Here is an 11,413-nt window from a genome sequence, read left to right on the forward strand (position 1 = left end):
ACTATTTCTGCTTGTGATCTGCTGTTTGGGTAGAAACTAATGCTAGGGCTCAGCCGTGTGATACGATTGTGACATAATAGGTTGGATACAGAGAAAAATGAAGAACAATGCAAGGACCGTGTGATTATACTTTTGCTGGTGCTGTCCGATTGCCAAATCATGGCCTGCTATTTGATAGTCCGCAGGAAACAATTCATGAAAAACAAATCTGAAAACACAATGGCCTACGAACATGAAAAGGCCGTCGGAGGAGGACAAGATTGTCACCAACCATGGAAGGGCAGCACCTGCTGAAGCTGGAGAAGAAAACACTAAAACAGAAGACATCAGAGCTGACGAGCGCGGGCGAGCCAGAAGAGCGCTGAAGCCCAACAGGAGAGTGATTGGCATGGAATGGAAATGAAGACTGACGGCCCATGGCAGCCCATGTAACGGGCCAGGCATTGATTGCCTTGTAAAAGGGGAAGACGAGAGATAGCAAACTTGAGTTTGATCATCTCTGTAATTTGAACCCGGCCAATGGCCGTGGCGGCGGCATCGTTAGGCGGCTTGCCGACGACCGATATCTACCAAACAAACTCCATTACCACTATCTACCCCTAATTCCAGTGACAAACTGATATCTAAAATCCTAGTGTTTCATCCGTACTGCACCAGGAGCCAGATAACGATGACATCGCCTGAAGAATAGCTTGGGCAAATTTTGGTGCTGTTGACCCATAATTCGAAGGGGATTGCTGACCTCCAGCAATCCATGGCGCAAGTGACCTCTGCGAAGGCGGATTTCGAGCAGTGGAAGCTGGAGGTGAACACCTGCATCGCCAACCTCGAGCATGAGGTGAATTACCTCGGCAAGCGCAAGGAGACGCTGTTCAGGGATTCCTCCAAGCATCCAATCTCCGACGGTGAACCGGTGATCGAGCACCCCGATCCAGATCCTAACCTAGATTTGGGGAGGAAGACGACGGACCATGCTCATCTAGGGTTGACCTCCTTCGAGGCATCGTTTGGGCAATTTGGCCACCACCATGAAACCCAGCATCGGAGCGCCGGATGTGGGGTGGTTTACACCACTCCAGATCCGCCTTCGGTCACAGGTGCGAAAAATTTTCATCCCCGCCCGCTGTTTACTGTTAAGGGAGAAGATATTAAGCACCGTGACCAGAGTATTATTAACCTGCTTCCATCTAGCGCTCTGCCCAACCTTGAATTTCCCAAATTCGATGGTTCGAATCCTAAGCTGCGGGTTAAGGGAGCTAAGACTTACTTTGATGTCTTTTTTGTTGAGCCTAGCAAATGGGTTAAGATAGCTTCCATGAATTTAGCGGGATCTGCCAAGCTTTGGTTTCATACCCTGAAAAACCCAATAGAGACCTTGTCCTGGCACGAATTTGTTGCTGCTGTTTGTCTCCGTTTTGATAAGGATGAACATAACCAGCTTCTCAGAGCCTTTTTCCACATACGGTAGAGTGCCTATGTTACTGAGTATATAGAGCAGTTTAGTGACATCTTACACCAACTGCTTGTTCATGATCTGGGCTTAGGCTCCTCTGTTATTGCCAACCGTTTTGTAGATGGTTTAAAGAAAGAAATACGTGCAGTTATAATGGTTCATTGGCCTCAATGCCTGGATACTGCTAGTTCCCTTGCCCTTCTGTAGGAGAAAGCTCTGTTGGATTCTTCCAATAAAGAGCTGAGGAAATGGGATCATTCCATGAGGTATTCTAGTGATTCTTACAAAGTTACAAGCATAGTGATACAAGTAAGGCTAGAACAATGTATACACCACCAAGATAGCTGACTCTCAATACCGAAGAAAAGAAGCAGGCAGATGAGTCAAGATACAAGCCACCTGATGATAATCTGTCAACTCTCAAGTCCTATAGAAGATCCAAGGGATTGTGTTTCAAGTGTGGTGAGAAGTGGGTCCCTGGACACAAATATCCACCGAATATCTCACTCCATGTCATGGAAGAAGTTTGGCAGTATCTCTATGATGATCATTCTGAAAATCATGTTGTTGATTGTGATGAACAGGACTCTAGTGATGATCTCATGGCAATATCTATTCAAGCACTAAGGGGTACTGAGGGATCTCAAACCATCAGATTTAGAGGTTATCTGGAGGGCAAGGAGATCTATATGTTGCTGGACTTTGGAAGTTCTCATTGTTTTGTCAGTTAGCAGACTATTGTTGGGTTGCCTAGGTGGAAGGCACTGGAACAAACTGCTAAAGTTAGGGTGGCTAATGGTAATGAAATTATTTGTTCACATGAGATACCTAATATGCTTTGGAGTTTACAAGGACATACATTTCAGAGCACGTTTAAGGTCCTTCCTTTGGGATGCTATGACGTTATACTCGGAATGGATTGGCTCTCTAAGCACAGCCCAATGCAGGTTCACTGGGCACAAAAATGGCTCCAATTTTACCATGATTCTAAACCCATTAAACTGTATGGCATTCAGCCTACAGCTATCACGGGGCTACCTATCACTATTCAACTGCTCTAGGCTATGCAGAAAAGAGAGTCTATCTTGTACATCATCCAGCTCAACCCTGTTGAGGACACTATATCAGATACCTCTGACAGCACCACCACCACCACCACCGCCATTCCACCTACCATCCAAACTATGATCAACCAATTCCATACCATTTTTCAATCATTGCCACAACTTCCCCCATCCAGGAGTGGAGATCACACTATACCTCTCATACCTGGAGCACAACCTTTTAGGTTGAGACCATATAGATACAATCCCTTCCAAAAGAACGAGATAGAAAGACAGATCAAGGAGTTTCTGCAAAAAGGGCTGATACAACCTAGTTCTAGTCCATTTGCTTCCCTAGCACTTCTTGTCAAAAAGAAGACAGGCGACTGGAGACTTTGTGTTGACTATAGAAGATTAAATGCACTCACTATAAAGAACAAATACCCACTGCCTGTCATTGATGAATTACTGGATGAACTGAATGGAGCTTCATGGTTCACATCATTGGATATGTGCTTAGGATTCCACCAGATAAGAATGGCAAAGGGTGAAGAATATAAAACAGCATTTGAAACTCACAATGGCCATTATGAGTATTGTGTCATGCCTTATGGAGTCCCTGGAGGGCCAGCAACATTTTAGGGGATTATGAATGATCTCCTGGCTCCATTCTTGAGGGTATTTGTGGTAGTATTTATAGATGATGTGCTTATCTATAGCAAGACTTGGGAAGAACATCTATCCCACATCACCAAAGTTTTTTAGCTCCTTCAACAACATCAATTCTATGTCAAATTGACCAAGTGTTCATTTGCTAAGCAACAACTACACTATCTAGGGTGTCTTATCAGTTCTGCTGGTGTGGCAACTAACCCAAGAAAGGTTCAAATTATAGCAGATTGACCACCTCCAAACTGTGCTAAAGACCTCAAAAGCTTTCTTGGAATGGCAGGTTATTATAGGAAATTTGTGAGGCATTTTGGTCTTCTTTCCAAGCCCTTATCCAACCTGCTCAGAAAGGGGGAGTTGTATGTTTGGACTCAAGACCATCAAAATTCTTTTGAAACCCTCAAATGGCCTTAATTACCAGTTCTGTTCTTGCTCTACCAAATTTCACCAAAGCCTTCACTATTGAAACTGATGCTTCAGATGAAGGAATTGGTGCTGTACTCCAACCGGATGGACATCCAATAGCATTTGTTAGCAAGGCTCTGGGTCCCAAGGCACAAGGTTTATCAACCTATGAAAAGGAGTGCATGGCCATTCTTTTAGCAGTGGACTATTGGAGACCTTATCTATTGTAGTCTGAGTTCACTATCAAGACTGATCAGAAGAGTCTCATCCATTTGGATGACCAAAGACTGCACACTCCTTGGAAACACAAGGTACTGACAAAATTGTTGGGGCTTAATTATGAAATTGTCCACAAGAGAGGTAAAGAAAACAAAGTGGCTGATGCATTATCCAGAACTTCGCATGCTGACATAGAAGAGCTAGTTGCAGTATCTGTTATCCAGCCAACTTGCCTTGCTGATCTTCAAGCTTCTTATGCTCAAGATCCCAAATCCTATCAGTTACTACAAGAATTAGCTGTCAAGTCTCCATCTGGTCATTTTTCATTGAAGGAAGGCATTATATATTATAAGACCAGAATTTGGGTGGGAACCTCACAGAGCATTCAACAACAAATCCTGCAAGCTCTCCACTCTAGTCCTGCTGGTGGACATTCAGGTATTGAAGCAACTTACCATCGAGTTAAACAGTTGTTTGCTTGGCCACAACTTAAACAAGCTGTCCAACAATATGTGTCTCAATGTTCTATCTGTCAGCAAGCAAAATATGATAGAGCAGCTTATCCTGGGTTCTTAGCACCCCTACCTATTCCCAGTGGAGCTTGGCAAACTGTTTCTCTTGACTTTATTGAAGGATTACCCAGGTTCAACAAATATAATAGCATTTTGGTAGTGGTTGACAAATTTTCAAAATATGCCCGCTTTGTCCCTCTATCTCACCCCTACACAACATTTCAAGTAGCCCTGCTTTATATCACACAAATTTATAAATTGCATGGGTTACCAAAGCTCTTATCTCAGATAGGGACAGAATATTCACCAGCCAGGTTTGGAAGGAACTCTTCAAGCTGCTCAAGGTAGAGTTGTTGATGAGTAGTGCTTACCACCCCCAAACCGATGGACAAACGGAAGGGTCAATCAATGCCTAGAAACCTACTTAAGATACTTTGTTCACTCTTGTCCAACTAAATGGTCTTTTTGGCTGCCATTTGCTGAATTCTGGGATAACACATCTTACCATTTATCACTGGGTCAAACTCCATTCAAGGTGCTCTATGGTCATGATCCTACTCAAATGGGTATTGATGTAGCTGATACTTGCAAAAATATTGATCTGCAACAACAGCTCAATGAAAGAGATCTTATGCAGCAGCTTGTTCATCAGCATCTGCTTCGGGCCGAGAACAAAATGAAACATCATGCAGATCAAAAGAGAACATTCCGAGAATTCTCTGTTGGTGATTCTGTTTATGTGAAGCTTCAGCCATATGTACAAACGTCTATTGCAACCAGATCATCAAACAAGCTTGCATTTCGATATTTTGGACCTTATATCATCACCGACAAGATTGGCTATGTAGCTTACAGATTGGCCTTACCTGCCACTAGCCCTATCCATCCAGTATTTCATGTTTCACAATTGAAACATGTTGTTCTTCCACATCACCAGGTACATACTGAACTCCCTGACCCTCATTCACAGCTTTAGGTACCTGTTCAGATCTTGGATCAGAGACTGCATCGCTATCCAACACACACAACGCCACAAGTTCTGGTGCAATGGTCCCATCTTCTAGTTCCACTATCCACCTGGGAAGATGAGGATGCTCTTCGCCAAGCTTATCCACGAGCACCGGCTTGGGGACAAGCCATTTCTGAAGGAGGTGAGGGTGTCACCAACCATGGAAGGGCGGCACCTGCTGAAGCTGGAGAAGAAAACACTGAAACAGAAGACATCAGAGCAGACGAGCGCGGGTGAGCCAGAACAGCGTTGAAGCCCAACAGGAGAGTGATTGGCCTGGAATGGAAATGAAGACCGATGGCCCATGGCAGCCCATGTAACAGGCCAGACATTGGTTGCCTTGTAAAAGTGGAAGACGACGAGAGATAGCGAACTTGAGTTTGATCATCTCTGTAATCTGAACCCGGCCAGTGGTCGTGGCGGTGGCGGCGTCAGGCGGCTTGCCGGTGACCGATATCTACCAAACAAACTCCACTACCACTATCTACCCCTGATTCCGGTGATAGAGATGAAAACTTGCAACGGCTCCCAACGTCGGACCGAGACACCCTGTCTGTGCGGGTCTGTGGGATCGATTGCTCTTGACAAGCTCGCCAGCCTCGTCGTTGTGCACTCATCATCCTGACCGTGGGGGCTCGCCGCGCCATTAGACATGTAGAATCAAAGTTGTACTGCTCCTACGGTGTTGATTCGCTGCAACATCCATGACCCTGCCATCGCACCCTTGTCTCCCCTTGCAAGGCTCGATGTAGATCAGATCCCGGCCAGTAGTACTGTAACTGCGTGGATGTGTGAATTGAAGAGGGGAATCGAGATGTAGAGGATGGAGAGGGCGAGAAGGAATCATAGTTCATGGAGGAAGGGTGAGCTTGATGGCAGACGGACATAAGAAGAGTCGGAGAGGTGGACGACAACCAGCGAGGATGGAACCCGAGTATATTTATCGTGGGCTGGTGAGACGATTATTTTTTTTCTGGGTGTAAAGGCTACCTACCGGTCTGCACCATCCAAGTAGTGTTTTTAGGTCTAGTCTAGAAAATATGTGGGTTGGTATTTTACACTAGTTTTTGGACACAAAACCAGACTTCCAAATAGGTCCTTAGGTACATTTCTAATTGGGAGCTTGGGCCATGGCTTCTCGCCCACCGCCATAGCCGGTCAGCCGCCGTCATCAATCCTCGGCAATACTCTCCCACACCAATGCCTCTTCCTTGCTCGCTTCTCTCATGCCGTCATCTCCCTCCACCACGCTTTGAGTTGAGCCACGCGACACAAGAACGGGAGAACGCGAGCATCATATACCATCATTGGCATGCCGCAGGTATTGTTGCCTCTAGCGGGCTAGCCTAAGCTGAAGGAAATTGGCATGCCTCCTCCATGTCTCTTGCCGGCCACTTCCTTGCAGTTGTGCCAGCGAGCCCAGTCTCCTATACTACATGTATAGATGTGCTATAACATAGCTTCGACAGTGACCGACCATGGCGGCTTGCGCATCAATGGAGGTCAATGCAGCCGCGTGACCGGCCATGCAATATAACATGGCTACGGCGGGCGGTGCGAATAGGGTGGGCGAATCGAACCATGTTGCTCTGGTGCGAATCAGGCAGTACAGGCTGCTGAGGTGGATGGTGCGCAAATCGAGCGGCCCAAGCAGCTCCAGTGATGTGTGCTACTCTGGCACCAGTGAGCTCCGCCGGGTAGGTGAGGCGTGGCGGCCTAACTCATCACCTCCCCAAGGTCATCGTCAAATACAACTGTACACGCCGCCACTCGAGCTCGGCAAACACAAGGTCAAACTCACAACTCATCAGCTTGCTTTCGCTCTCCTTCAATGAACCCGAGGATGCCGACGAGTCGGTGACTCTAGCTTCATGAAGTGGACTACCAGCTTCTGGCATGGACTCGGCTGGTTAGATTCCTTGCAATAGAACCTGCTTATCCAGATCTAAGTTCTCAACTTGGCTCGGATGCCTGCTAATCTAAGGGCGTGTTTGGTTTTACCTCCTAAACTTTAGTCGCTGTCCCATTGGATGTTTGATGTTTGAACAAAGTATTAAATATAGACTAATTACGAAACTAAATGCACAGATTAAAACTATTTTGCGAGACGAAATTTTTAAGCCTAATTAGTCCATGATTGGACAATGTGGTGCTACAATAAACATGTACTAATGACGGATTAGTTAGGCTTAATAAATTCATTTCGTGGATTACTGGTGGATTCTGTAATTTATTTTTTTATTAGTATCCGAACACCCCATGCGATACCTCCATGTGACACCTCGTAAACTTTAGTCACGGGATACAAACACTCCTTAACTCTAAGTCCTCGACTTGACTAGGTGCTTAGATTTTTTTAAGTCTATTCTAATATTTAACAACATTGTTTTTTTAAGTAATAGACGATATGTCCATACTATGGTGATTTCGTCAACACTATTGGAAACTCGAATTCTTCTGTGTGTGCAAAACCCACGAAAAAATACGAATATCCACGGGAAAATATTTTTTTGACGGTGTACCGTTAAAAAATAACCCACATAAATAGAATGACAGAAAAATCGAATTTTTTCGTGGGTTTGCCGTCAGAAAATTTTCCTGTAGGTCTCGCAGAGAAAAATTGTGTTCGCTAAGATTAAAAATAAATTTTTCGTGTGTTAATCCTCACAGAAAAAAAGAAAAACCGACGGGAAAAAGATTTTTTCTGTGCATTTGTCCCGACAGAGTTGCAGAGGTGCACTCATAGGAAAATTGTATTTTTCTATCGGTTAAAGGTGAACGCAGTGGGGCGTTAACAGACCACCGACAGAATAAATATACTTACCCATGTAGCAAATTGGATGCAATAATTATATAGAAACAGTAGCTGCAACATATTAAAATATGGACCGTCTATACAGTAATTTCATCACAACATAATAAATAGCATACGTATAAAGATCCAAATGTTTAGCACATTCATTCATAGCATCCGGGTTACATATAGATGATGTCCAAATGGTCCGACATCAATACATTCAAAAGCATTACCATCTCAACTCAGTAGTTCAAGTCTCAGCCAAGATGAATAAAATACCAGCATGTATCATTGAGTCATATTATAGCTAAAACTAAAGCTAATAAATTAGAGCCACTTACTAGTTAATGAGCAAAAGCACAACTCTACAAAAGAAGAAACCACCACCACATCCATGTTTTGCAACTAAACACAACCATCACATTATCGATGCATGATCTCCATTGTTGTCGGAACCTTGATTGTTGCCGACGTTTGCAGCATGAAGATCCCCATTGATGTGTCCAACATCATTAGCATTGTTGGTAGATTCTGAGGCAGTATGAGAAGAACCAGTTGCCTGAATGTGAACAAAGTTACAACAGTAAGTGGAATTGTCCCTCAACAATATAACACTTTTAGCAAAGCCTCTAAATTTGATGTGAAGTCATTTGAATGTGGTACCATAAATTGGACAAGGTGTAAAGTGTTCAAACTGCTGGTTTTCAAGGTGTGAAACATTACAAACCAACATAAGACCACTTCCTTATTGCAATAGCCATGCAAATTCACTGCAGTAGCTATACAACAATCAACATGAGGCCACTTCCTTACTGCTGCACTGTGTGTTGCCATTCTAAATAGTACCCCACAAAATACTAATTAGTTTCTACTTCCTTTCCATATTAAAATCTCTAAGTGATGGATCTAACAGCTACAAAACATGTTGATAGCGGAATGAAGATATACTCACAATTGCTTGCGTAGCGGACAAGCGTTGTAACTTTTCTTCTGGTACAAACCTTCATGAGTCCTGATAAAGTTTCTACAAGTGTATTGCAAGCACAGATATTTCAGATTCAAATCATTAGATAATTCACATATAATATTAGTGAAGTATTTATAGGAGCAGTGCACATACCAATACCAAGTCTACAAGAACTTTATTTTGCTCAAGTGCGTTGTGCTTTTCGTGATTCTCTTGCTCTAGCCTTCCATTTGCAAGACGTAGCTGTTCCATTTCACAAGACATGTTTTGTATAGTCATTGAATTTGATGGACGCACACTTCTTTCCCTTTCGACTGCCCTGACATCTGAAGACTTAACCGCACTATTTGCTATGGCAAGACGCCCGTGCTTTCTCGGGCCACCACTAGACACATCATATAGCGCCTTCCCATTCAAATATTGCTGCTGCTCAACCTCATGCCCATCCACTTCCATGTCTACAGCATCTCCATCTTCTCCGTTTGCACATTCTATCCTCTTAACAACAACAAGGTAGTCATCCTACAAAGACCAGATCAAGGAAACATGTTCTACAGATGTACAGATAGCCAAAACATGCTAACGAAGTATTCTGAATTTTCTAGACAGCAGCAAGATAGTCACTTAAATAAATCATAACAAGAGTTCTAGATCATAGAAAATTATGTTCTTTAACACTTTGGAAAGCTTAAGAAGTTCTCCACATCTTTCTAGTTATAACATAGACCTGATTCTTAAGTTAATAGGGTGAAAAAGCACAAAGAAGCACTACCGCGTAGATATGAACATAACCTGACAGGAAACTTCAGAAAATTGTAACTCCCAAACCTGACGACCTAAAGTCATGAAATTTTAGGACAGTGAAGATACTTGAATTATCTACAATTTTTGTATTAAGAAGTTCCACAAAAGATGTCATTTAAATACTCGAAGTAGTATACACACTAAACTGTACAAGCAGAAATTTTCAGCACACATGTCAATTTTCATAACAAGATATCACATACATACCATCCGTGTTTGTGCTTTGCGGCTACTGATTGGACCACATCTACCATTGCTATCCAGGCTTTTCAAGTCAGATTTCATCGGAGCAAAAGTATTAATAGGGGTTGCTTTCTGTGGTCCAAAGTTAGCTTCCTAAAAAATAGTAAATTTTCAAATGAGATATGAATATACGATAGGCTACTAAGTTCCTAAAAAGACATTAAAGAATATACACATGCATACCAATACTTGTTGTGTCTCTATGAATGGTCTAGATCCTCCTCGGTTTTGAGTAATATCTTCATTACTTGAGCGAGATGTTTGCCCCCTCTTACGTTTTACCTTGCCCCCTTTTACGTTTTACCTTGTAGTCATCTGAGCACCAATAAGCACAAAGGAGGAGCCACACCTCATCATTCAACCACTCGAGCTTTCCTTGCTTATATTGCTTGTACTCAAGGTCAATATGGCACGCTATTGCATCTTTGATTTCTATGTGTTTTATTTCCCTGTAGTACTGCTTGACAGCATCCACACGGACTTGATACATCATGTTCTTCACCCTTTTCTTCAAAAGGCCTTCTAAAACACAGTCCGCATCTTGCTGATCTCCTGTTGCAACTTGGAACAAACGTTGCATGTGTACAGAACCATGAACATAGGTTTCAGATTGTATAGATTTCAGAAATTTCAAGTTTTAGATGTTGCTAAGAAATTTCAGATTGAACATCTTACCCAAAATTTGGAAACCACATTTTCTCCCCTTCTCATTCCCTTAGCACCAGGATTTTTATGGAAATAATCAGCCCAATCTAGAGCTGGGCGCTTGAATTCATCACCATTCTCATCCACCTCTACAATCACACCTGGATATTCTCTTCTAAGTATGACCCCAAGCTGAGTAGTGTATTTGTAAGGTGGCAGGTAGTAAATATAACTGAATTGCCTGTAAATAAATATTATATAGTAACATGTCAACACAAAAGGTTGGCTGCAAGGATTATGTGCATATGCTAGTAAAAGGACATCATGCGCAACTGCTAGTAGATACGAAAAACTGCACACTTAACTGAGATGGTGATAGATCAGGAGCCAAAGAACCAAAATGTTTAGCATTGGAATAACCGAAAGTTGATGCTGCTATAGCAAGAAATGGCATTTCACAAAATAAAAACATTGCATGACAAGCTACTGCTCTCAATCAAATTGCATAGTGCAAACCTGAAACTAAACAACACACTGAACTAGTGTACATATGTTATGTTGCCTTTGTGAATAGCAAGATATTGACGTACTTTCATAAATTAGTAAGACAGAGTACTAATAAGCCAATAAGATTAGCATGCACTCAC

General features: G+C 42.8%; 1 protein-coding gene across 1 annotated transcript; it reads right to left on the reverse strand.

Moving 5' to 3' along the window:
* Positions 1–8,525: 8,525 nt before the first annotated feature.
* Positions 8,526–10,163, reverse strand: LOC136465953 (uncharacterized). The gene is made up of 3 exons (XM_066464487.1): positions 10,086–10,163; positions 9,228–9,596; positions 8,526–8,666 (listed from the first exon to the last, which is right to left on the reverse strand). The coding sequence occupies exons 1-3, from the start codon at positions 10,161–10,163 to the stop codon at positions 8,526–8,528; spliced, it is 588 nt and encodes a 195-aa protein (XP_066320584.1).
* Positions 10,164–11,413: the final 1,250 nt, after the last annotated feature.

The sequence above is a fragment of the Miscanthus floridulus genome, chromosome 7 (genome assembly GCF_019320115.1).
Source record: "Miscanthus floridulus cultivar M001 chromosome 7, ASM1932011v1, whole genome shotgun sequence".
NCBI lineage: Eukaryota > Viridiplantae > Streptophyta > Magnoliopsida > Poales > Poaceae > Miscanthus > Miscanthus floridulus.